General features: G+C 38.5%; 1 protein-coding gene and 1 pseudogene across 4 annotated transcripts in view; one reads left to right on the top strand and one right to left on the bottom strand.

Moving 5' to 3' along the window:
* arhgap5 (Rho GTPase activating protein 5) overlaps window positions 1–27732 on the bottom strand; it is a 62229-nt gene continuing 34497 nt past the window's right edge. For all 4 annotated transcript variants that reach the window (XM_072366124.1, XM_072366125.1, XM_072366127.1 and 1 more), the window contains exons 4-7: window positions 14541–14618; window positions 8555–8686; window positions 4874–4979; window positions 1–3377 (exon numbers count right to left, since the gene is read on the bottom strand). In XM_072366124.1, coding sequence (XP_072222225.1) covers window positions 3059–3377; window positions 4874–4979; window positions 8555–8686; window positions 14541–14618 — 635 coding nt within the window. In that variant the 3' untranslated portion in view covers window positions 1–3058. The remainder of the gene's footprint in view (window positions 3378–4873; window positions 4980–8554; window positions 8687–14540; window positions 14619–27732) is intronic.
* Window positions 17358–18275, top strand: LOC140270637 (uncharacterized; annotated as a pseudogene).

The raw sequence follows: 27732 nt of genomic DNA, 5'->3' as shown, positions 1-27732 counted from the left end.
TTACATAAATAGTCAACATGCTTTTTTTTCCTGGGCATTTCACCTGGGAAAAAAATGTTTTATGACAAAGTTACAATTTCATCATTCAATGACTTTGTGGAAACTGCTGAAACAGAAACGTTTACTTAGTTTTTACAAATAAGTTCAACCTCATGCTACCAGATGTTAAACCAAATATGAAAGAGGAAAAATGTAACGGTGACACTTTCCCTCCACACAAAGCAATGCATTTATTGGTAGGAAACAGAGTTAAGGAAAAACAGAATGAAACCGCAAACAACTGCAGAAAATGAAAAAAGAGGCAGTTAATCATGAATGAAACGGACGAGTTTTGTCATTTTTCTCTTGATTTTTCAGGGAAAATCTCAGAACAAAAATTGAAAAGTAGCAGCAGCTGACTCAAAGAATATCTGACCTTACATTGTAAATTGTATCAAATGGAAGTCTGCAGTTCACCACAGTAATACCTTTTCACTATTTTAGAAACTATATTATGGTATTTTCAGTTCAGTACCTACATTCCCTGCCTCTTGTGTCAAACCCTTGTCACAGTTTTCATTAATTCTAAAAAATAATTTTCAGACTTTTCTGCCCATCTGGATCAAAGAGAATTCCCCTCAGCTGCACAACAATAACGCTGATAGATCTACGTTTAAACTCTTGAAAAAATGTAATTGTAAACTAAATTTGTCTACAATTAAAGCCATTTTGCAAAATATTGATACAGATACTATCCCCCGTTAAATTAAATAAAAACCCTTTAATTCCTGATTTTAACTGTAAAAATTTAATGCTGTATAACTGCTGTGTCCTGATGAAAAGTTGAGTTATGCCAACATTGATGTCAATATTTGCTACAATTACCACTGTAACATTAATAGAAAAATTTTGATTAAACAAACAGCATTTCGCCTCTAAAATGCAGTGGCATGTTAGGTGAAAGTACCACAAAATATATATTATATATATTTATGTATGTATACCAGAGAGAATTTCATCATTTTGAGAATTGTAACAGAAGAAAGATTAAAAGCCTTTTGTTAAGTAGCAGATGGCAGTATTTTTTTCATCCAGATGGGCAGAAGATTGTGGAAATACGCTATGATGAATGTTTAACATCCACTTGCCAAAGACAGGGAGGGATTTAGCTTTCAGAAAAATGATAGCCAGCATGAAAGGAACAAAACTGGAGACAACATTAAGTTTATTTATTGTGCCTTTGTCTCCCTTAAAGTGTCACAGATGAAGAATGAGACTTTTTTTTTTTTTTTGTCGGACGGCCAAAGAGGAGTTCAAATCCACTGATCTGTTATCAAACCCCTCCACTCCATGCACGCACTCACACACATTCACACTGAGATGCCATCAGAAGGAATGATGGATATCAGTTACACCATTTGAACCACAAAGAAATATGATTATAGCTTCTGACAGGTTATAGTCCAGTACCCTATGGTATTTCACCAGATCAGCAACTTCTGCTGCTGATAAATTTATATATTTATATATATATGTACTTATATATACCTTTTTTTCTCTATTTAGGGAAAATTATTCAACATATAACCAAAAATATGATATTTAAAAGTGGTTGAAGTTGAAAAAAAGAACCAATGCTAAAAAGTGTGTTTCTGTGGAAATATTCCCCTAAAACCAAAGATTCAGATGAAACAATGCAAATCTTAGCAAGAGCTCATTTAGAGTTTCAGAGTATTTCATTTCATCTTTAAAGTTCTTTTTTTTTTCTTGCTTAGTGGCAAAAACAGAGACATGCAAACTTTCCAACGAACCTACAGAAACAGGAATACGAAAAATGGAAACAAAAAGCATGAAGTGGCCTCCATCAGGTGAAGGGAGGGAGCCGATGTAAAGATGCCTCGTTGAACCAAATGGATCCAGAATGCATCGGAACGTAGAGTTTTTTTTTTTGTTTTGCTCATGTGCCATCGTCCGGGGGGGGCCATGGGTCCGTATATCCCCATTTTTATGTCCTTTTTCCCTTCTGCATCCTCGCAGTAAAACTGGCTGTTACACAGACCACAGGTCAGTTCACACAGAAAAACCATCACACGCATCATTACACACACACACGAGCTGGGTATACATTACATGTTAAAAAAAAATACACGTAAAAAAAAATTGAAATAAAATGATAAAACAAACATGAAATTGGCAGGTGGACCTATGACACAAATTGAGCATGTGCTGTACTTTAGGGGTGTAAAAATTCATGTAGTGGGAGAGGGTCATTTCATTAGTAATTTAGCGTTCTAAAGAAGAGTTCAACCTTCCACCTCAGAAAAAAATCAAAATAATGCACACATTTCTGCGAGGTGTCGAGTTCACAAACCATCCATCTGTGAGCAATATTGACATTTAGTGTCTTCGGAGATCCCTTGTTTTCTCTAACTGACTTGGGGTGAAAAGAAGAGGAACAATTGTTTTCCTGTGCAGAAAATAGCAGGAAGACTGAAACCCCTACAATCCACATATAAGTCAGGTAACCATTTAGTCAGTGTCAGATGTTCAGATTAGAGGCAATCGGAGATTTAACTTCCCTTTTCTCGTGTCTCTGGGCAGAGATAAGGAGGGCGATGCTTAATAGGGCCATAAGACCATAGTGTGCTATTCCATCAGGGTAAAAGGACAATCTATTTTTGCCTAAATATGTCCAAGAATCCCCAGAGTCTAAGCCTGACCTTGCTAAATGACTGGTGTTATGTGCCAAATCAAAACATTCACCAACCGTTCTCAGCTTCTGTGTCATGAAAGGAACGGATTTACCTCTTAGGCTGAGCAAATCTCACAGATTAGCATTGATCCAACAAATGGTCAATGTGTCTCTAAACCCCAAAGCTCATTCAGCTCAAAGCAGATGACAAATAGCAGCTGATCAATCTTCCAAAAATCACAAAGCAGGTTATTTCATTCGTCATTTAATCAGCTGACCAGCATTTTGCAAAGCAGAGGACGACCTCAAACCTTCCTGGTGATTATCACCCACAGGTAGCTGGAAGCACAGACAAACTCCCAACTTCCTAGCAGGCTAATCTGGCTCTTATATGAGTGGGTCGGGGGGCAGGGTATGTTGGATCTGCTGCGGCTGTAAAGGTGGGGGCAGCTGCAGCGGCAGCAAAGCTTCCACCATGTTGTGACAATGTGGGGGCGGTGTCCCCTCACTGCTGGAGCTCTCAGCTACTTCACCACCATGGAAAAAGTAGTCACTCTGCTCAATGAAGGTCTCAATGACGGCCTGGTTCAGCTTTGTGGTCGACAGGGTCTCCTTGTTCTCGAAGTCGGGCCGCATCAGAGTGGGCCAGCAGCAGATGGACAAGTTGTCAGCTGTCATCTGATTGGTCTTGCTGTGCTGACTCACCCTGCCAATTAAACAGTTTCACACAACAGGTTACAACAATTAAACTTAAACCCCACAACATCAGTATCAACTGGTCCAGAGATGAAACTAACAGAACGCACAAACGTCCTGTTATTTATTTTCTTGTTTCACTATTCCACAGAACACTAACAGGAGATATCAAATTTCTTCTAGAATTTGTGAGTTCCTTAATGTTAAAAACTCCAATGGAAAAGGGGAAAAATGACAAGCAATGAAAAAGTCTCTAATCTTACTGATATCAAACATTAAACAGTCAGTATATATTGAAATGATGTCACGCTGAGTATCGAACTGTGTAAAACAAAATCTAAGATTCAATTATGTTTACCGATGACTGATGTGTGGCTGTAAGATAACATTACAACAGGACATCAATATATGCTGTATTCATACAACCATAACCTTCATTAACTTGGCTTTCCTGCTCTGGTTTGCTGAACCACCCCCAACTCAAATTTGATTCATTACCAAAATAAATGATAAAATGATTGATTTGTACGTGATAAAGTAAACATCATTTGTGAGCCGTCACAGAGACAAGCGCTAACCCAAGAGAGGAAAGCTAAAAAGCAAAAAAATTAACTGGTTTTGTCAAACAAATCTTCCTGAGGTTACAGGACACATCCATGAGCTGTTTGTTGCACTGGAATGTCACATTCTGATTTAGACGGGCATTTGTCAAACCAATTAACTGATGCATTTAACGATATTTTTAGCATCAGATATGATTACTAACAAGTCATTGTAAAAATGTCCCACAAACCACAAACAAGAGTATAAATGAGTAAGACTCAGTGGGCCACATACAGAGATACTCTCATGTCACATGTTTAAAGCGACTTGAGCAAATTTTATATATATAATTTACAATTTAAAACTGATCCAGACATGCAACACAAGTCAGAGGGAGAGGGAAGACGGTGTGGTGGTTAGCACTGTATTAATGGAGTTTGGATTGTGTGTCAACTATTAAATCTGCTGTTGTAGTTGTCATCTGATTAAAAATTTAGTTTTGATTACAGCACATTTGCCATGGAATTGTTTCAATTTATGTTTATAGTATATGCAGTGTCACAACTCATTACGCAAATTTTATCTTTACCAAGAACTTGTCTCGGTAATGGGCGAGTCGGACCCCTGCATATGGACTCTGTGGTGGTCGGTGCCGATGCCTCCTACAGTTTTGGGATGGTGCCTTTACATGTAAAGTAACCATCAGGGAAGTGATTCTGTGCAACAATGACCAGTGAGAATATTTGCTGGCAAACATATTGACGACGTATCAAAAACAATGCACCTTTCACAGTAGTTGCAGTGTGTAGGCAACATGTCACAACACATAAAAAAATAAAGCTTACAGGTATATTGATAAATGTCTCAGTTTATTTTGGTTACAGTTGGTTACAGCTGGGCAGCTTTCATGTTTTTTTTTTTGTGTAAGTGTGCCTTCGCTTTTTTTTCCTCTCTTTTCTTTACCTGTTGAGGTGAGTGATGATGTATTTGAAGACCTGGTAGTTGACGGAAGGAAACTTCTTCACAATCTCTCGTAAAACCTGCAGGCGCTCAATGTAGTCCACGATTTCTAACACGAACAGACACACAGGGAGAGAATACAGAAGATGTTTTGCAAACATTCTCTCTTGGGAGCAGAAATTATACTCTGGAAACAAAAGGCTGAGATGGTGCCAAGAGCAGCTCAAACTGCACACAAACACACAGCAGCACCAACACTTGTTGGCAGCCACAATGCGACTGCATGATTCTGGCAGGTCTTACTCGGGTTACTCAGTAGTCACTGACTACAAAAACAAAGACAGATTTCATTAAAATCACAGCAGCTAAAAGAGAAAAAAAAGTTGAAGGGCTTTTTACTGAACTGAACTGAACTGGAACACCTCTGGATGTTGCATGCATTTTCAAAGTTGTTCTTGTGATGGCCAATATTCTGACTTTTTTTTTTTTTTTGTCTGGTGGGAGGGACCTCTATAGTGAACAATGTTTTCATCGTTCTCTATGTATGACTTTTCTCATCATGCCACTTAAACTGGTATTCATCACAAGTGGAGTGACCGTTCTACACCAACCTTTTGATGGCATTTTGGGTGCAATGTTGACGACAGTACTTTGCATTTTAGAATTTTTTGGGGAAGGTAAATGTTAAGATTCCTACAATTCAATTAGTATATTCAATGAGCACAGCACTTCTAGGCCTCTTTGGTTTTCCTTGCAAAAAAATAAATGATTAAAAAGGAGAAAAATTTTATTGTTATTATATACAGTTAGAAGGGTAGAAAACTGCAGAAGACAGCAAATATGTTTCTAATAGATGTACAAAAAAGTGTTTTGCCATTTTTTGTCTTAGCCAACTCACCCAAATCACATGTTATCGACTGTACTTACTTCTCACACTTAAACAAGTAAATGGGTAAGTGTGCCAAAGCTTTTGACTGTAAGCCGCTAACTCTTTAATCTCACTTTGCAGCACAACCTTATGGTCTCTTACACAAAACAACAGCAAACAGGACAACAGCAAAAAGGAAAGAACAGAAACACAGTAAATGTTAAAAAAAGAAGCTAACATTTTTACCATAATGTGTGCAAACAAAATAATGAAACAACAATAGAACAATGAAGAAATAATAAAACTAAAAGTGCATCCAGGATAATTAAAACTTGCAATATATGGGGATAATTAATAACTGACTCATCAGTTTTGCAATTTTCTTTAATCACCATTTGCCAGGATATCTCAGAGTAGGCTGTTTATACACATATCACAGTATTTCTGGAGAGTAATCCATTGAAATGTTTAATATTCTGCAGCATGTCCAGAGAATCCAGGCTTGTTGGAGCTAAAACTTCTTCCCCTTGAAATATTTCAGAAAGCTATGTGAAAGAGTAGCTTCTGCTGTTGGAGTGTCAACAGAGCCTCTTTAACAACATGCAAGACTGCTGAGCAGTATAGTATTCTCCAGGCTATTCCAGACATTTCTGGACCAAAGGGAAGTCATTTACATTTAAAGGTTTTCAGCCATACAAGTTAACGCCACACAAATTTAATTATCCTGCACAACATCAATCATCTTAACGAACAGCCAACAAGAGACCATGACCCTCTAATGGCTGTAAGAGGTCATAATTCCATGCAGTTGCAGCTCAACTTAGTTTACCACTGGACAAATGAAACACTTTAATCCCCTTTTATGAACTATACATCAGTCTGACACTAACTCCCAATGCAGTAGCTTCAATGAGGTGATGAAAGCAAAGGGGATGGTTTTAGATTAAGCTTTAATCACCGCTGCCAGGACCCCTGCTGCTGCTATAGTGGCTTGCAAAAGTATTCATTGGCCTTGGTATTTTTTTCTTTTGTGTCACAACCTGTCATTTAAATAGAATTTAAGGAAAATAAATTGTTTAGATTTTTTTGTATGAGGGCAAGTGGATGACTTCTTGGATCTTGAAGACGTTTCGCCTGCCATCCGAAAGGCTTCCTCAGTTCTAAACTAGATGGTGTGGAAGAAAAAAAGTAAAAGTGGTGTGTGCTTATCTATTCAACTCATTTGCTTTTAAAGTCCCTAAATTAGCTCTGGTGCTACAGAGGACTTTCGAAAGTCACATAAATAGTTAAATAAGGTCCAACTCTGTGCAATCTTCATGTCACGTGATCTCAGTATAAATACACTAGTTCTGAAAGTCTGTAACACCACAAATCAAGAGCCATATACATACAAACTGTACTTTCCAGCTATAATCATAATGACATAGCAAGCTATCAGAATTTAGGAAGTATGGTTTGATTCAGTGATGTAGCACACCTTGTAAAACTCCTGATTGAAGTTCCTGGACAGGTTTCAGTTTACAAGGTATACACTTACTGAAACCTGCCTGACAAGTTACGTGTCTTAATGGAATTATAGAACAAGAAATGTATCGTGTTTCACAGAACAAACTAAAACCAAGGTTGTCAAAATGAATAAATAAAATGGCAGGATAAACAACAACTTGAAGATTGAACTGGATCCATTACAGTTATAAATCAGATTAAACTGTGCTCATCAGCAGCCATCTGTGGACAAATCCACAATTCTCATTTCCTAAAAAGGCATCTGTGGAAACAAAAAAAAAAAAAAAAACAACAACACAGAGGTGGTAATATGTTAAACTATCACAACGTTCACAACAGCCTGATGGGACACCTGCGATTGGGAAGTCAGTGGCAAAAGAGAAAGACACTATTGAAAGAAAGTAAGGAAAAGTGAGGAATGACTTTTTTCTTTCTGGAAAGAAAAGACGAAAAGTAAGAGAAGAATAAGTATATAGTTCTTCTTGAGTATATTTTTGGCTCATTAATCTGCTTTCCTGGGCTTATTCTTAATTTCCCCCCAGCACTCAGTATAGCTAGACAGCCAGGACACACATATTAAGCGGAGTGTGGATGTCTGACAGAATCTGGAGGCCAAAAAAAAGCTCTTAACAGTGACTGACTGAAGGAAAGAGTGTGTGTGTGTGTGTGTGTGTGTGTGTGTGTGTAAACTTAACTAGATTTGCAGCAATGAAGACGGGTGTTACACAATACAGGTTTAAAATGCACATGCATGGTGTCTTTGCATTGGTATGAATTTGTAGTACAGTCTGTCTATTTTGCGGGTATGCTGCTGTCTTTTATTGCTTAATCAGAATTCAGATCTGTTTAATTTAATGGCCCATGTGTCACAGTTAAGCCTTTCTCTCATAACAAGCAAAATGTGCGACAACACTCGAACTTTTGATCCCTGCTCTTAGTTAAGAAACTAAAAAAAAAACTTTAAAAAAAAGTTTTGGTCTTCACACCAAAATTTTTTAATGGATTTAACAAAATGTCTATTAGTGACCTTTCCAGGTGTAAAAGAGTGTCATTTGTTGGCCAGCCATCATGTGCTAAGGCAAGCAAACCATTCACTACTATAAAGCAGTAACATTTTTAATTTCCTCCAAGAAAGTAAAATGGTGCTTTTCTTTAGGACTTTAAAAGGTCCTGCATCCTCCTACTGTATGTCAGAAGTTTGATTTAATATATTTTTTACAAAAAATGACTAAGCCTTTCCTTTGAGCCCAGTCAGCCATCAGGAGTGATTTTATTTTTTTCCACATAAATACATGCTCTATCATTCTTACTTGCAGCCTCAACCAGCTCCGGGTGCAGGTTGTAGGGGATCAGTGGGTCGGGCAGGTCAGCAAAGAAAGCCTTCAGCGCACCAGCAGCAGCATTCACTGCCACATCCATCGCTACAAAGTCAATACTGTGATCTACAGGGAAAGAGGAAAAAAAAAGTCTCAGCAGTAGAATTACAAGGTAACATGGCTTCTGAAGTTTGCTTTGTAGCATTTGTTTCACCCTTTGCATGCTGCTGGATTCCAGCTCTGCTTTAAATGCAAATAATGTACAGCACATTGCAGCTGTGGACAATACAGAAAATGAGTAGTTGTCCAGTCCAGCACTAGTGGACTGGTGTCTCTGTATCTTTTTAAAGTTTGAATGTGCCTGAAAATTTCCAAGCCATGCAGAAGGAGGCTCAAAGTAACCTACCTAGCAGAAGATATTTATTTTATGTGACAGATGCTTATGGAGAGAAAATAGACAATATATCTGTGCATGCGTAGCACTTGATTTTAGTGTGCGTACTACTGTAAACCATGAAGAACATTTTGTTCACAACTTGCCCGAAGTTACAGACAAAACGATAATTACAAATTCAAAAAGCCTCCTACACACACAAATCGCTACATACACATGCACGAATCGCCTGATAGACACGCACAAACCTACATTTACCTATAGATCAGCATGATCTTTTTACGCCTGCAATGCAATGCTTTTATTTTATGTAAAGCACTTTGAACTGTTTTGTACATGAAATGTGCTACACAAATAAATTTGACTTTGACTCCGGAAAGCCTCACAGATTCGTCCATACATGGTGCGTTTAAGTACTGGTGGAAAGCTGGGTCATCTGAATTTTCAGAGTCGAGCGTTATTTCCCTCGATACTTAGTTCCCTCTAAACTTGTAATGAATTGTGAAAAATTGTGAATCTGTCTAAAAAAAAGAATATCTTAGCCCCCTATGTTATAACGCATTTACTTTGTAATATTCTAAAATTCCTTATATGGACAGATAAGCATTTATGAGCCTTACAAATGTAATTAGATATTTTAAAGCAACAACCGCTAGGTGGTGGACTTGTTCTTTGGCTGGCAAAAAAAATTTTTTTTTTAAATCTCGACAGTCAAATCGGGAGGCAAGAGGCCGGTAATGGCGGGGCATCACGGTGGTCTACCCTCTGAAGTAAGTATAAGTTAAACCTGCACGCTTTGCTATCCGATTATAATGAGACAGCCAGTATTTCAGATAACATTTTATGTGTCTGGTACTTTGATGCGCCGTCCTCCACACATTTCTCTGTTAGCAGGAGTTGATATCTATGTAAGCTAAGCTACTTTAGCAGTTGGTTAACATTATCTGAAATGACCACCATGATGCCCCAGCATTACCATCTTCTTGCCTCCTGATTTGATGACTTGTGTATGTAGGACGCTTTTTGAATTCATAATTATCATTTTGTCCGTAACTTCTGGCAAGTTGTGGACAAAATGTTCATCACGGTTTACAAATCATGTTTTACACATACAAGTACACAAAGCTACAAACAAACAGGTTTACACACACAAATCAAGTACTATGTACAATTCAAGTTTTACGCACACATAAATCAAGTTCCACGCACGCAAAGATATATTGAGTCTATTTTCTCTCCATAGATGCTTAACGGTTCCTCAGTTTTACATAGGCTCAATTTAATGACACAAGTCTACTACCAGGACTTGCTACAAGTAGGAGACTTGCACGGCAGAGTTTAAAGAAATAATCAATTGCTCTTGTGCTCCCAAAACAACAAAACTCGAGTGGGATAAGGGTGACTAAAACAAGAGTTGTATGCACAAATGCATCACAGTTGAAGAACTTCACACTGTTACGCTTGTTTACATACACAGAGACACGATTAGTCAATGTGTCAATGTGCAAACTCTACCCCAAAGTAGAGGAGCAGAACAGTGATGGTTAGGGGATGCTCTGCTGCTGGCAAAGTGAGTGATCTTGAACCAACAATAACACTTCATCTCTGCTGTGTCATGCTGTGCATTCAGAAACCTGTTTCATAGGTCCCAATTTTGTCACAAAGTAGAGCAACCACCTCAATCAAATCTCTACACTGTGCATAGACTACTTGCACCAGGCGAACTGGAGAATACTGAAGTAAACCCACCTAAACCAGACTGAACCTTTTTGGGATGAGCTTGATGAGTCATGCCCACCAACAAATGCACAGCTGCTAAGGGAATTATATTCAATTTGCAAAAGGATAGACTGCAGTGGGCTTCCTTAAAGACTCACTGCCAGGATGGTCAGAGTTTGCAGGGCCATAATCACAACCAAAGATGGCCATTTTGACAAGTCATCGATCTAATGTTTGTAATCCTGATGTTAACTTCAGCTGGTCAGCACTTCTGAGTGCTTTTTTTTCTCATCATTGTGTGGATTAGAACTTTATTACAAGGACTGGTTTCATTTTCAAGAAATACAGCGTCCTTATTAGCAGCCTGACGCTTTACTTGGCAAAAACATCACTTAGGCAAGTGGATGATAGAGCTGTGTGTCAAGAAGCATTTCACCGATTATCATTATTTTGCTTTTAGAAACATAGCTATAACTGATATTTATTTCATATGGAAATATGGAAGACTAATTATGCATTGGAAGTTGTAAATATTCCCATTACACTAAAAATACATCATAAGTTTAGAATTATAATTATGAGTTTATCCACAATATAATTTACTTGATTACATTTAGGCAAAAATTGGAGAGGACATGAATTCACATTCTTTGTACTTAGCAGTCGGTCAATAGTTCTGTCATGGAGTGAGGGCAACAACAAGTTAAGATACTTCATAAACTCTAAATTAACAGAAAATATCTGGCTTCTGTGGATTATATAAGAAACTTCCTCAAGGTTGGGTGACGTGGGCTTAATTTTCACATTTAATTTCTATGCAGCAGAGAAAACAAAATAATCGACACAAATGTGAAGAGTTAAATAGTGTCTTAAGTAAACCCTGTTACATCAGTGTTAACACTGCCTACGTGAGTACTGCACCCATCCTCTCACATACAGTATGAGACAAACAGGATCTTTGCTGCTTTGGTGTGAATGAATATGAAAGAGTGCGTGAGTATGGTGCTGCGGCAGCGAAGTCCACAGCTGAGCTTTGTGTCTGAGCAGGAGAACAGAGCTTCTCTCTGCTCACAGTTAACAGTGGTTATTGTCAAACTGTATTGAGGCACAGGGTCCTGAGTGTTTCTCTGGTGGAACAGCAGGGCTCGAGCAGAAAACATGTCCAGTTCAATCAATCTTTTTGCCTACTTCATTATTCATGCTGAAAGACGACGAACAGAACAGCCCAATCATGTTTTGCTCTTTTGTTCCAGTCACACAGACAAATCTATACGTCAAATAGTTTTCTATATCAGGAGTCCTGAAATCCTAATACACTGGGCATCCGCTTTATCATCAACCATAATACATCATAAAGAAGACTTTAGAAATTGGGTTAGGCAGACATCCGAATAATGCCAAAATAAACAGAATTAAAAAATACAGCTCCCCCTTGAGCCTTTCCTCTCTTAGGTCCCTCCCACACTAAAAACAGATAGCCATCTTGGTAAATGGACTTGTACTTGTATAGCGCTTTTCTAGTCTAACTGACCACTCAAAGCGCTTCACTACATGCCGCATTCACCCCACTCACACACACTCATACAGCACGTCTTAAGATTCTTAACTACATGCTTTTTCTAATCATTCACACACACATTCATACCCCCAATGATACACTGGGAGGAAACGTGGGGTCCAGTGTCTTGCTTCGACATGTATCCTGGGGAAGCCAGAGTCGAACCACCGACCTTCCGATTGGTGGGCGACTGCTCTTCCTCCTGAGCTACAGCCGCCCATCTTCTGGCTACAAACTCCACTACACTGAATGAGTCAGTTGTCTAACTCATTTACCCACCACATCCTGTTTCTTGCAAAAGACTTTGTCCCTCTTCATACTCACCTTCTCACAGTCTGAAAAATACTGTTATATGGTCCAAGACTCATGTTATGGGTCATCTAAATACTGATCACAGAGCAAACAGGAGGTGCAGAGGTCTACTTTCCACTCTGACCACTTAAATTACAATATGTTGATGGCTATTACATAAAAATAACCCTGTTAAGCAATACAGCAAAAAAAAAAAAAAAAAGTGAGTAAATTCTTCTTTTTACACATATAGCTTGATGGCACAGGGATGGAGGAGAAAAAGAGGACAGGGCCCTAAGGTAAGACAACAGCTGTCACAGTGAATCTGAAACACTGCCAACACAGACTGTGCTAGTAATACTCTATAGGAAATGGATAGCAATGAAGAAAGGGCTTTAAACAACAGGAAATATAAAACGGAACTTACAAAGGACACGCAGGCAGGAAGGGAAGAGGGGGAGATAAGGAAGTAAACTGAGGAAATTGAGAAGATATTAACGCAACAGGGCTCCTGACTGTAACATGGTGTGTGCAGTAATTCTTTCAATTCTTCTATTATTTTCATAAAAACATTTTCAGCTTATATGTGAAAGGCAGCCAGTTGTCAGTTGTCTTAATGACAGTGAGGCCAACTGGTTTAAATGGCAGGTTGTCCGCAAAGAGATTTACACATTTAGCTGCAGTGATGAGAGCCACCCGAAGATGCCGAAGTTGCCTCTGTGGTGGAATACTTTCACTTTTCTTAAGATGAGCACCAACAGGAGGTTTACACAACACATGCATGGAGTTATCCAAAGCACAGCAGAAGGCCCAGACTGTCTCGGACAGCTGCAGCCACATCTGGGAGTGTACTCTGAAAAGACGGATCGGTCAATTCTTGAAAAGGTCATGTTTCAGGGCATTACTTATCAGTATTTGCAGATAGATGGGACAACAAAAAATATACAGAAAATGACCTAATGGAGTCAGATATTTCTAATTGATATCACCTTTCAAAGTAGTGTACACAGTTGAATAGGCTGGCCATTAAATCACCTGGCATGTATCCACACATGGGGTTTCCTGAGGCAGATTGGAAAATAACCACTCAAAGTGGCAATCTTCAGTGTTCATATTTGGTCAAAACTAACTAAAAATAATTCTTGTGCAGGAAATCACCCACATATGCATCGCAAAGTGTTACGTTCCTAGTTCCTGAATCTCTGTAATGGAAATGGATAGTGCAGTCTGCATGATCCATACAGAGACTAACTAATTTATCTAAACAACTGAATTTTTACATGAAATTGGAAAAGAAAAAGAATTCTTATAAAAAAGTATCATTGAAATTACTGTCGATAAACCATTCAAGTGTTAGTAAATACATGTCAACATTTGTCCGAACAAAATCTTATTAATTAGCTTCCAATATCTAAAAATATATCTGAGAAACTATATAATCTGAAACACTGAGGTATAACACTGTGATTGCGTGAACTGATGAAATACAATGAGAGAGAAAGAAAGAAATAATGAGATGAGAATCTGAGCTCCATCCCAGGCAATCCTGCATATTTCATTGCTTGGCTATAAGATGCCTCACAGTGCTTGACCATGTGATAGTGATTTCTGCCTGCGGTGACTTTATTTTTTCTAACAGCTATTTTGGCAGCTAACCAACCATCATGTGCAGGTTTAACTCTGCTGTACAGAGCATATGTTCCTCTTTAAGTGCCGCTGCCGCACCGTCAGATTTGTAATCAATCCTCTGGAGATTTCTCTCTGAGGCGGAATTTATTGCATACACCACACAAGTGTTGCTTGATTGGGAAAGTGTTTCTTCAAAAACTCCCATGTTTTTAAACGGCACAGTTTAAGTTTATGGGAGCATAATTTAGAGACACGTTCAGTGAAAATAATAAAACCTTTGGCCTTTGTGCTTTGAGACTCCAGTTACACAGTCTCTCAATGGGTTTTTGTAGTCAAGGGGGTATTTATGTTGTGCTGTGAGCACTTATGCAAGTAGGTGAGCATTTTACCTTGATCAAACTGTTTCTGAATGTTGTCCTGGTCAGTCTTGTTCCCGCTGACACGGTACAGGCCCTCTGTAGTCAAACCTACAAACATATATAGCAGACATTTTCAATAACAATTCAGACAGCCTTCATGTGGACTTGAAGCAGCACTTTACAAGAAGTTGTTAAAAGGAAATGAAAGCAGATCTGCAAACAGAAAGGAGGATAATTCATTTTTTGTGTTAAATGCGATGTTCCATAACCACATACTAAGAACATTTTAAATTAAGGCCACAAATACAAACTTTTCTTGTATGTGCATTAAATGATGCAATGATGAAATGCAATGCTAATATTTTGTTTTCTTGCCATATGCAACCTAAAAAGTGGTTCTGAATAATTGAGGCAATAAGCTGCAGTATTAATGCAACACAATAAAAAAATCAAAACACTAAAATGAAAGTTGCTTAATTTTCTAACCACGCAGACATTTAGATCTTCTGTAGTAAGACAATTAACGCCAACTTTGAGCAAAAGTACATAATACAGCACTAAAGAATTAAGAAGGTAAGTAGTTGGGTAGAGATCCTGTCAGTTTGCATTTAATTGACTTTTCCATCTCCTCTGTATCTCTTCAAGTTATTTACCAGCCAGTGCGTTGTGAAAAATTTTATTTGATACAAACAGGGATGACCTTGATATTCAAAAGGTGTTTAAAAAAAAAAAAAAAACTCACTTCCCTTGAAGTTGCATTGTCAATAACTACCACCTTATCCATACCTATTAGTTAACAGCTATCATGTGAACAACACATACAAAATTCATATAAACTAAATGTTCTGCTCTGTGGCTGCTGCAAGGTCATTCACAATGCAGTATACATGCGCGCGCGCGCGTGTGTGTGTGTGTGTGTGTGTTGTGTCCCTGCAGAGGCAGTTAAGCAGAGCATGTATTATGTAAATTCAGCATTAATGGACTCAAGTAAATCATGTCAACTGTGAGCAAGAGCAGGGGTATGTGTGTGTCAGATGGTATGCGTGTTTGAACACAACGTCTTACCTCTTAAATCTAACAAGGGAAAAAAAAACAAAACATTCAAGCAGCATATTGGTGAATTAGCTCAGTCTAATCCGAAACTTGAGCAGATTTGTTTATAAACCATCTTTGAAAAGTGTTAAAGTTAAGCAAACCGTGTATAAAATCTAGAATGCTCTGTTGCCAAAAGGTTAAACCTTCAGCCTGATGACACATTTACTTAAGATAAATTACACAGTAGAGCAACGCCTCATCAAAACGTTCCTCTGAATCATTGTCCAACCAGAGTGTGCCCTCATATGAGCAGACTGGTTGTTGCTGATGTGCTTTTCTTTTTCAGACTTTTATGTTTAACAGCGAACCGCACACCACAAAACCACCACCACAAAAGGCTGGTTCCTGATGTAGCTCAGATCCCAAACTGAGCTGAAAAAGGCTCCATGTGAGGCTTACGCTACAAGGTTTTATCTGTGGAACTGACTGGGGCTGTGGCAGTGTTCTATTTTTATTAACTCCTGTTACGTTTACCTTAGATGTAGTCTATTGAAAGCAGATGCTGTTCATCATGCACAGAAAGCTAGCAGGGTATGCTGACCACCCCCAACAAAAAAAAACGTGTACAATGTTTTAACTCAAGCCATATGTTTTAATTAGCCTTCCTGCAGTACCTGCAAATTGTCAACTCACACTTTATGCGCCAATTGAACTTGTATGGAGCTCACAACAAACATCAGAGCCCCTCCATCACTCCGAAGTCTAACAAATCAACAAAAAGCTGTATGGTAAGACAAAAGCGAGCAAGACTTGGTTACAATGAGTTTTAAATATTGACTGCTAAAGTCATCACAAACAGTCTCATCAATCTGAGAGAAACTTGTAAACTAGCATTCCAATGGGTAGAATTTAAAATAGCATCACAGATGGCCCATTGAGGAATGTTTTGCGCTTCAATGTATTCACTTGTCAAACATTTGTGTGTTAAAAAATACTATTTAAAAAGTGTACATACAGTTTTTAACAATTTAATTTGTGCAATCTTGTTTATAATTTTTTTTCTTCTGCTATCTTCTAATGACTATCATACGTACTTAACAGTATGATTTATCAGTCTTGTTTTTGAAAACCAGCTAATGCTTATGGATTTGTGCAACACAAACAGCTCATGGTTTCTTTTTTTTTTTGTTGCACACTGAATGCAGCATCATTTATTCACTTGACCTTAACACAAACTCTCCAGTGCCCTTTGACAAAATGTCACCACCCCGCACATCTCTGTGTCCTTGAGAGGACATTTGATTTTCAAACAGGATGTAACAGAGTACAAACACTCACAAAGAGCAGATTTGAAGGAAAGGAAGTTAGCAGTGGAGTTCATGTTTGCATGTTGGAATTTGATAAGAGTCATCCTACTGTGATGCGATCTAATTTCCTGACACACACACAGTTGTATCATCACCCCTCATCTTCATCTCGATCTTTCCTTCTCTTTTACCGTCTCTCTCTCTACCTGTCTCTCTGCCTATTGGGACAGTTACCACAGTCATTTTATTGCTATGATGACCATGCCGTGACTTTGCGGCTTTGCTTTGCGGTAAGACGTATTGCATCACTTCCTGTTGCTTTGTGTTCACTGTGACAGTTCTTGCTCCTCTTGAACTACTAATAACCACCTTATTTCTTCCTATAATTTACACATCTTGCATAGTTAACTCTATCGCATACTTGTTATATTCTAACGCTCACTCTTACATATCTTTAGTCTTTATTTTTCACTTTTTGGCGGTGTGTCGGGTTCTCTAGCTTAGCATGGTTACCAGTTGTCTTACTCCATCTCCTGCTTTCACCTGCTCCGTGTGTCAGATGTTTAGTTACTCCTCTGCCTCCTTTAGTGATAATGGTACATGTAACAAATGTAGTCTTTTTGTAGTTTTGGAGGTGAGGTTATCTGAATTGGAAGCTCGGCTCTGCACTGTTGAAAACTAGCCGATAGCGAGCCAGGGCACTTTAGCCAGTGCGGAGCCAACTAGCCTAGATAGCTCTGTTAGTCGTCCCCGAACAGATCCCGAGCAGCCGGGACGTAAAAGTGGCTGGGTGACTGTCAGGAAGAGGAGTCATAGTCCTAAAGTCAAGCCCGTGGTTCACCATCAACCTGTCCACGTTTCAAATAGATGTTCCCCACTCAGCGACACACCCGATGAGGACAAAACCCTGGTAATTGGCAGCTCTATAGTCAGAAACCTGTCATTAGCGAAACCAGCGACCATAGTCAAATGTATTCCAGGGGCCGGAGCGGGCAACATAGAATCTTATTTAAAACTGCTGGCTAGGGATAAGCGTAAATACGGTAGAATAGCTATTCACGTCGACGGTAATGACACCTGGTTACGCCAATCGGAGGCCAGTAAAATTAATGTTGCATCGGTGTGTAATTTTGCCAAAACAATGTCGGACACCGTAGTTTTCTCTGGACCCCTGCCAAATCTGACCAGTGATGACATGTTTAGCCGTATGTCCTCATTCAATCGCTGGTTGTCTAGATGGTGTCCAGCAAACAACGAGGGCTACATAGATAATTGGCAATCTTTCTGGAGAAAACCTGGTCTGATGAGGAGAGACAGCATCCATCCCACTTTGGAAGGAGCGGCTCTCCTATCTGGAAATATGGACAAATTTATTAGTCATCCAAAAACATTCCAGGGTTGGGACCAGGATGCAGAGTTGTAGTCCAACCCACTTCTCTGCAGCTTCCCATCTGATGCTATTTACTCCCACTTGATGAACCACAGGCAGAGGAGGAGGAGTGACAGCTATCTTCAGATCAGGGTTACTAATCAGTCCTCGACCCAAGATTAGTTTTAGCTCTTTTGAATCTCTGATTCTCAGGCCCTTATTCTGAGTTTTTATCCCAGAAACAGCACTGGTGGAAGTTACCAATGAATTCCTCTTAGCCTCTGATAGCGGACTTGTTTCTGTGCTTGTCCTGTTGGATCTCAGTGCTGCATTTGATAAGATCGATCACAGCATTCTGTTACAGAGACTTGAACATGTTATTGGGATTAAAGGAACTGCATTAGGCTGGTTTAAGTCATATTTATCTGATAGATTCCAGTTTGTTCTTGTAAATAAAGAATCTTCCTCACACACCAGAGTAAGTCATGGAGTTCCTCAGGGTTCTGTGCTTGGACCAATTCTTTTTACTTTATACATGCTTCCATTAGGTAACATTATTAGGCAGCATGGCATACATTTCCATTGTTATGCTGACGATACTTAGCTGTACTTATCTATGAAACCAGATGAAACCAATAGGTTGGTCAGACTACAAGCATGTCATAAAGACATAAAGACTTGGATGACTCAGAACTGTCTGCTTCTAAATTCAGACAAAACTGAAGTTGTTCTCTTTGGCCCTGAGCGCTTCAGGGAGAAATTGTCTAGTTGTGTAGTTACTCTAGATGGTATTTCCTTGGCTTCTAGTTCTACAGTGAGGAACCTTGGAGTTATTTTTGACCAGAATTTATCATTTGACGCACATATAAAACTGGTTTATAGGACTGCCTTCTTTCACCTTCGTAATATTGTTAAAATCAGGAACATCCTGTCTCAGGGTGATGACCCCCCCCCCCCTCCCCCCCGTTTAGTTTATCAAATGATTTTATGTACATGTGACGTTATTGTGGTTAATAACTTGTTTCTCTGTTCCAACTGGTATCCTTTGAATGGTGTTATGGTGTTTTTCCCCCCTTATTTCTGTCTTCTCAAACCCGAGCTGATCGAGGCGGATGGCCACCCTTCCTGAGTCTGGTTCTGCCAGAGCAACCTCAATAACGAAAGTTAATCATTGGCTATTTCTAATAGGACTGCAACTAACGACTATTTTGATAGTCAACTAGTCATTGATTATTGAAACGATTAATCGACCAATCGGTTAATTATTAATTAAAACAATCTAAAACTGAAAAAGGATACAGTCAAGCCAAATATATTTACCGTAATGCATCTCTAAGCAGAGACGGGTAAGAAGTGTGATGACTCACTCCGTACGAAAAATGACATTCAGCTCGACAGAGTGAAAAAGACGTGATGATGTAAACGACAATTATCGACAATGAAATACGTCTGCGACTAATTATGTTATCGATTTTTGTCGACAATGTCGACTAATCGTTGCACCCTTAATTTCTAATTCTTCTAAGTCATAAACACATACACTGAATAATCATGCAGTTAGGAGTGCTGTAGGGTTGATTCACAAAGATTTTAATACTGAAGGGATACTATAAGAAGAGATCCTTCACCTGAGCACTTCCATAACGACAGATCTTAGCGCTTCAAAATATGAACACCTATGCTCATGTGTACCATTAAACAGATTATTCTCATTACAATAAAGACTTCAAGTTGCTGACATACAAGTCCTGATAGCACCAAGGTAATCAGCCTAAAGATAAAGGAGCTAAACAAATAAATAATCTCAGTGTTTATATTGTAAGGTGAACAATCAAGACAAATATTTCTAAAGTCCTGCTGCTGCCTTCTATTATTCGGACCCTCGGGTGTGGACAAATTTATTGAAAGCGTCTTATGGAGAACAATAGGGCAGAAGGGGGGGGGGGGGGGGGGGGGTCTGACAGCAAGATTCAGATGTTCCTGATACATTTCTCTACAAGCTTATAGGTTTGACCTGTTTGTATCTTTGATAGATGGACAGATGATACGATCAGAAGGGTTTCCTCGAAAAAAAAACCCACTCTTTGGTAACAATTACTCAGACATACAAATTTCTTCCTTTTCAGAGTTACCATCACAAAGGGCACAAAACATTGTTCTGCAACATCATGAAAATCCTCCCAGTAGTCATTCTTTGGTGCCATGTCTGGGAATTCCTTTCACACATTTGTAGAAATCATTTTTAAAAGATGTTTATTGTGTTTGGAATCGGATCTTAGAACTTGCTCTTCAGGGATTTTAAAGACAAGGCAACAAACAGGGACTCCTTGAGGAAAACTGTATGTGGAGGTAAAAGGGCTTGTTTTTCCCAGTGGAGTGAACACGATATTTCCCACAATCCTTGAGCTAATAAATTAACTGAGCTTTAAGGTCTGGAAGTCATCCTGCTGCCAAAACGTTCCTCTCGAGAGAATGGAAAATGGGTGTGTGTCAGAAAGAGCATGGCGTTATATGTATGCAAGTAATGACCCAAGGTGCGTTCTTTCTTTCTTTGTTTTTATTTTTTAACTATCTCACACACACACACACACACACAGAGTTAAAGTTGTGGTCTGGTGGAGTCATCAGTTTCTTTAGTGGTGTGCTAATTTAATGACCGGCCACCACACACAACCATGGGTCAATATAAATCAATATGAAGGCAGTGAGTAGAGTGTGTGAGTTTGTGCGTGTGCATGATTTAATATCTGGGCATCTTGGGTAATGAGATCCATACCCAAACACACACCCCACATAGTCCCAGCAGGCAACAGAGCCACAGCTGCAGTCAGAGATCTTTATGATTGGACAGGAGATCTCAGAGTCAGTAAACGCATGCAGAGTGTTTACTGCTAAATCAAGTAAATCAAGTTTCATCACATGCACACTTTCTGTTTCTGTTTAAATCTCATCATTGTTATTAAAAGCTGGCAGCAATTTCTTTGCAAGTTTAAAAAAAAACTAATAAAAAAAAAAAACAGTAGGGCTCACCATTCACAGACTGAATATGATCTGGGATGCAGTCAGACAGCAACCACTGCCATTTGCACTTATTTTGTGCAACTTATTGTGTCCTTGAATCCATACATACAAAACAGACATAAGCATGACCCATACATCCATTTTATATAGGCGCTTAATCCGTAGGGACGCCGAGGGGCTGGAGCCTACCCCAGTGGTCATACGCCTGATCCATAGAGAAAAAAATACACAGATTAATAGTGAATTTACAAAATTCAAATAATTCAAGTAATTTTTTAAAGGCAAGACTGATGGTCCTTTGTCGCTCTGTTTGCCAGTACAGAGGTGGAATGTGGGTTCAAGCTGATGAACTACTGATATGCATCCAACAACAGAGGCAGTCACAGAGTGGTATGTACCATGTGTGCTCAGTGGGAGGTGCTTATGTGCTTTACCAACAACACTGTTGTCACTCTGCTACTCTGCAGTACCAGCTTGCTGTTTGAAAGCATGCACTGATGTGGCTGGGCAAATATTAAATTCTTTAATCGCGTTAATCGCATGATTTCCTGTGTTAATCCCGATTAATCGCATTGTTATACGCAAAATACAATAATGAATTCAAGAGTAGCATATAACGCACTTTTATTGGAACTGTACAGTCATAAGATCGATGTACTGTGATATTGTGATAAGACAATTCAACGCTGCAATGCTTACAAATAGCTTTGGCTCTGTCGACTGCGCTGCCTGGAAGAACTTTGAAATGAAAGTGGCCATGTAAAAGTTCCGTAACCATCTGTATGTTTGTTTAGCCCGCTTCATCCGCCATTCTTTTCTTTTCTGACTGTTTCCTGTGAGCGTCGCAGCAGTAAGCAACATACTGGGCTTGCTCATGATGGACTTTTTCAAAATAAAAGCCGGTGAGCAACAGATGTTTACAATAAAAATAATAAATAATAAAAACTGAGTTAATTGGAGTCAAATAATTGTCGGCGATCATGAATTCAAAAAGAATGCGTTAATGTGCCTACCCCTAATATATATATCATTCAACCTGTTCAAACATCCTCATTAAGCAATCCACAGCGGCTTAATGAGAATGTCTTTTTCATGCAAAAATGGCAGGACTGCTGTGTGGAAAAGGCTTCTAATTGTACAGAAAACTAATATCTCTGTCAAATTACAATCACGAGTCATTGCGTTGCTGTGATGCCAACTGAAGCAAACCCTCCATCTACAACAAGCAAAGTTTTCATGCAGTATTTTCACACTTGGTAGATGCTTTATCGAAACCAGTGGCTCAAAAATAATCTCAGAGAAAAGAGACTATTAAGAAAAAGTGGATTTTCTATTGCCATCAGCAGCAGATTACAACCAGATGGAAGAGCATACAAAGGTTTTATTAACAAGACAATACATGAACAGTTCCTTTTTTAAAACTTAAACTGCCAATCCAGCAGGTGCAGAAGGTGTATTTTTCACTCTAACTTTATTTGAAGAGATTTTCAAGAAACCACAACCAAAAAAAAAAAAAAAAAAAACATTTTTAAACTGGTCCTGTTTTCTGATATGAGATCCGAGTAGAGAAGGTGGATTGCTTTTTGTCTTATACAAGGAAGGATGTTTAAAAAAAAAATCTTACAATGCAGTCCTCTACCATATAAATGCCTCATTAACACAAAGTGTGAGTAGACAGGATTGTGAACAAGTCCTTTCAGCAGATGTACATAATCCTACCACTGAAATAAACAATCTACATTATTCTTGGTCACACTTTCATGTTCGCCTCCTCAGCGTTTTTCAGGATTTTTTAAAATAATTTCCTAATGCATGGAAATCATAAAAAAATATCCAGAATTGCATACTTCCAGATGAGGTTTGTATTCTAACATTTGTCCAACCTAAATATCATTGTCCTTTTATTTCTGTCCTATCAAATGCACACGAAAACATGATTCTAGGCCAAACCTGAATGTATCAAAGCTTTGAACATTTCTGTAGTAACTGACTCCCAGGACAGTAATGAGTTGCATCATTTCTTTTTTTTGTCATCATACCTGCATTAAAGCCTTTACTATATCAAATTTTCAAGACAGAATCGCCAAAGGAATTTACAATAATAGTAAAAAAGTACAAGAAAATAACAATATCAGGGTACAAAACTTAAAAATGAGGTCATTGGTTAAATTCATCTCTAACTTTATTCAGTTTCTAGACCAAAATGTGCTGGATACCATGAGTGCAGTCAGCACCAAATTTGGCAAATGACCTGGAAACTGAAAGTGACAGCTTATTTACTCTACAAAACATGCTAACAAATGATACCATTAGGTTACCATTTAAGCATGTTCTCATGACACAGGAATAATATTGTCAGTCTGAACAAAACTGGACAAAATCAACATCACAAAACACACCCACATTGTGTTTCTTTTGTCAGTTAGCTAAACGCATCAGAAATTAAAAACAGCCAATTAAGACTATGTCTACACTCAAGGTTAATTAAAGCATGTGCAGACGTTTGCTCTCTAACAATATTCAGATTTACAGCATCATGGACAAAATCACCATTCAAGTAACTTTAGGACAACATCTGTTCAGTGAATTTGGCAACATGTATGATGAAACAATATTTTAACATTTGGTCTACTTATTAACACCATGTTGTAGTATTAATCAAGGGTGAGTGTTATCACCACATATCATTTAGGTTTTACAATAATGCCTGCATAACAAGGTAAGGGGGCCACTAAAATAAACCAATAAAGCAGTGACAAGTTGTAATATTCCATCACCATTACTTACTCCAGTCAACAAGAGCCTGAAACCCGTATATGGGAGATTTCTGATAATGAATATTTCACATTTTGAAAAATTCCCAAAGTGTAGAAGTCAAACAATAAATACAAACGTGTTTCTGCAAATCAACTTAATATTATCCGACTTCTTGTTGTGCAACATAATGTGTAGATTGTGTGTGTTCAACTGTACGTGAATGTGTGAGTTGACAGAAGGGCAGCTTTCGTTCAGCAAGCAACATAAGCAGCAGACATGCATTCAGTCACACTAATTTTTTATATAACTATAACAAATGGGTCAGTATTATAAATAAAGCTGCCAAAGCATCAGTTATTACTTATCTCAACATAAACTGTTAATGGAGTGCAATTATTAAGTGTATCTTATGCAGTGTGACAAAAGAAATGCTTTGAAAGCATCAGAATAATTTTTTTTAAAAAGTAGCTGGTTTGTACTGAAAAAGAGATGATAACATTTACTGATGAATACTACATTCGGTTAAATAATTAATGCTTAGAATCTATGGATTACATGTTCAGTAGCCATGGAAGATATCAATCTAAACTGTCCACTTTATCATTATTTACAGTAGTAACTGAAGTGTCACATGACCCCTCATCTCCAAATGGGAAGATGGTGAAAATATTTCTTCAATGAAGATTTGTGTACTAAAGAAGTTGCTTGTGTTTCTATAATATCCCAGTTTATCAATGAGCAGTATAGGAAGATTGTGTAATTTTTCTTTAAAATTTCATGTGATATCAAGGACAACATTTTAAGGATTTAATACAAGTTGTAAAATCTGTGTGCTACAATTAAACACTCATGAATCTGTCCACAGTACACTTTCCACTTTTAGAGACTGACACACACGACATGCATTTATCTTTGGGAATTGAAAGTGATGATGGAGGAGGAGGAAAGATAGAGGAGAGAAAGTAAAACGTGCTTAACAGAAGAGAGGTGGGGGTGTAGATGGTGAAAGGAAGAGAGGGCAGAGAAAGGTAGTGAAGAGAGGATAAGAATGAGATAAGGTGAGGATACGGGACTAAAGAGAAGAAGATGAAGCAAAACAGGGAAATGTACAGCTGAGGCTGAAGAAAAGACTGATGGAAGAGATGGGCAGTGAAAGAGAAAGAGGGAGTAGGGGAGAGCAAAACAGGAAATCACGAGAGATCATAGAGGGGGAAGGGGGAATAAGGGAATGAAGTTGGAAGGAGGGAGGAATGAACAGAGGAAAAAAGGATGAAATGGAGGTTAAGAATGGATGAAGAGAGGGAGCGAGGGGCAGAGCGGAAAAAGAAAAGGGCAAAGCTGGTGAAAAAATGAGAGATAGAAAGCATGCAATGGGAAATGGGAGCATAAAGGAGGAGCAGAGGTAGGGGTGGGCGATATGACGATATTAAATCGTGAAGGATTGCAACGTGAAGACGATCCGTAACGATCTGTCAAACCATAGAAATCGTGGGATCGTCTAGGGCACATTTTATAAATAGCAGTTCTATATTGATGCACCGACGCACAAGACGTATTACGTTGTGAACCTGACTGACCAATCATAGCGAATTACGGGCAGTGACGCGCTTTCTTACCCGCTACCTTGTTTAAGTGTATAACTAGCCACATGGAGAGACATGGCTGAAAGCCAAACGGAGGAGTTGTTAACTAAAAAAGATTCCACTTCCATTATATGGAATTGGTTTGGTGGCAACACGACAAACATGTTCAACCATTTCAAAAAGGAAGCAATATGCTGAGAGCCAAACAGCGAGGGGCCCGGCGGCACCAACACCGCAGGGGGAGGCAGCACCTAGCATAAGACCAGACAACAATAACACAAGCATTTAACAAAGGCACTCCGTATCACAAGTCAAGCAAGCGGTGGAAAGAGGTAACAGAAGCAGTTACCTTTTATCTTGCAAAAGATATGGTACTGATCAAGACGGTAGAAAACGAGGGGTTCAAACACCTGCTTAAAGTAGTTGACCCGCGATACGAGCTTCCCAGCCGAAAATACTTCTCCAATACTGCCATGCTACGTCTACTCTGAATGCCAAGAAAAGATTGAACGTAAAGTTCAGAAGGTCCAGTTTTTCTCAACAACGAGTGATCTGTGGTCCAGCCAACCTTCAGAGCCTTATTTGAGCCTGACCATTCATTATACTGACGACTGGAAACTCTGCAGTGCAATTCTGCAAACAACATACTTCCCAGAAGATCATACGGGGGAGCTCATAGCGCAAGGGCTGAGAGACGCTCTTCAATGCTGGGGACTCGAAGAGAATAACATGACCTGCATGACCACAGACAGTGGGGCTAACATGGTGAAGGCCCTGGAACTAAATAACTGGACTCGTCTGCCCTGCTTTGGGCATAGACTGCGCCTAGCCATTGATGAGTGAACTTATACTAAATTAATATAATGCTAAGATGGGGCTTGATGATTAACAAATCTGGATCAGATTAAAAAATTTTTTTTTTAAATCCAAAAAATAATAAATAAAAATAAAATTAAATAAAAAATTGATATGTTAAAACAAGCACCTTATTAATGATGATTTGCTGCATAACTTCAGAACTAAGGGACACAGAACAAAGTAATTTATTACATTATGTAGTAATTTATTACATTTAGCAAACCTTTTATTTAAATGTTTTTTTTTATTTACTTTATGAACAAATATAGCATTAGAATAATAATTTTTATATTTGATTTTAGTTTATTTTATCATGACAATCTGGTTAATATATCTTGACTCTTCTTATAGAATAAAGTGCCAAAGACCCTCGAGTTGTTCGCATGACATCTGTCTGCAAGAAAGTGGTGAGTGCATTCTCCTTCAGCTGGAAGAAGAAAAGGGTTCCAGACTTGCCATGACTGAGAGAGTGTTGGACCAAGAAAATGCAATTTCTCAAGTCCTGAAGGCCGAGAAGAAGACAAGGCACTTGGTACCAGTACAAGATAAAGTAGACAAAATGGTTTTCCTAGCTAAAAATCTGTGATAGGAATCTGTCATGATGTCTCCTTTTTAGAAGGAGATAAAAACTCTAAGATATGTTCAAAGCAATACGTTCTAAAACTGCTGGATCTTTAATATTCAGGTTATACACATTGCAGTTTGATATTTCTTTGTTCAAAATTGTTGCACTAAAAGAGATAACCACAATCACTTTAGTTTGTTTTTATTTTGTATTTCAATAAGCTTCCAGACTTTAAGCTATTTGTATATGTGTTTTGATAAATAAGTCCCGTTTAAATTACTGTCAATAATAATTGATATTTTACTTTCCGTTACTACTTTTTGCACTTTATTAGAATGTTGTTGTTTACCTTAAACTTGATTGTTTGCACATGCAGGCAAAACCGCGACCATTTAAAATAAATCTTTTGATAAAGGTTCTATGGACTAAATTGTCTGTTTTTCATTTTTCAATTTAAGATTGTGATAAAATCGAAACCATGATTTTATTTTTTAAAAATCGTGATATGATAGTTTTGCCATATCGCCAACCCCTAAGCAGAGGCATCAGAGGAGGAGAAAAGGACGAGGGACAGAAAACACAGAAAGATGGAATTGGGGCAAAAGAAGATGGACAAAGAGCAATAGAACAATGCAGGCATGGACAGAAGAATGGTGAAGCTGACCGGATCACAGGATGGAGAATGAGGGCGAGTCAGAGACACTGGAGGAAAGATATCCCTCTGGAA

Source organism: Leuresthes tenuis, unplaced genomic scaffold (assembly GCF_036924035.1).
Source record: "Leuresthes tenuis unplaced genomic scaffold, fLeuTen1.0.hap1 SCAF_15, whole genome shotgun sequence".
Lineage (NCBI taxonomy): Eukaryota > Metazoa > Chordata > Actinopteri > Atheriniformes > Atherinopsidae > Leuresthes > Leuresthes tenuis.
The sequence above is the reverse complement of the archived record's forward strand: the minus strand, read 5'-3'. Positions and strand labels throughout refer to the sequence as shown.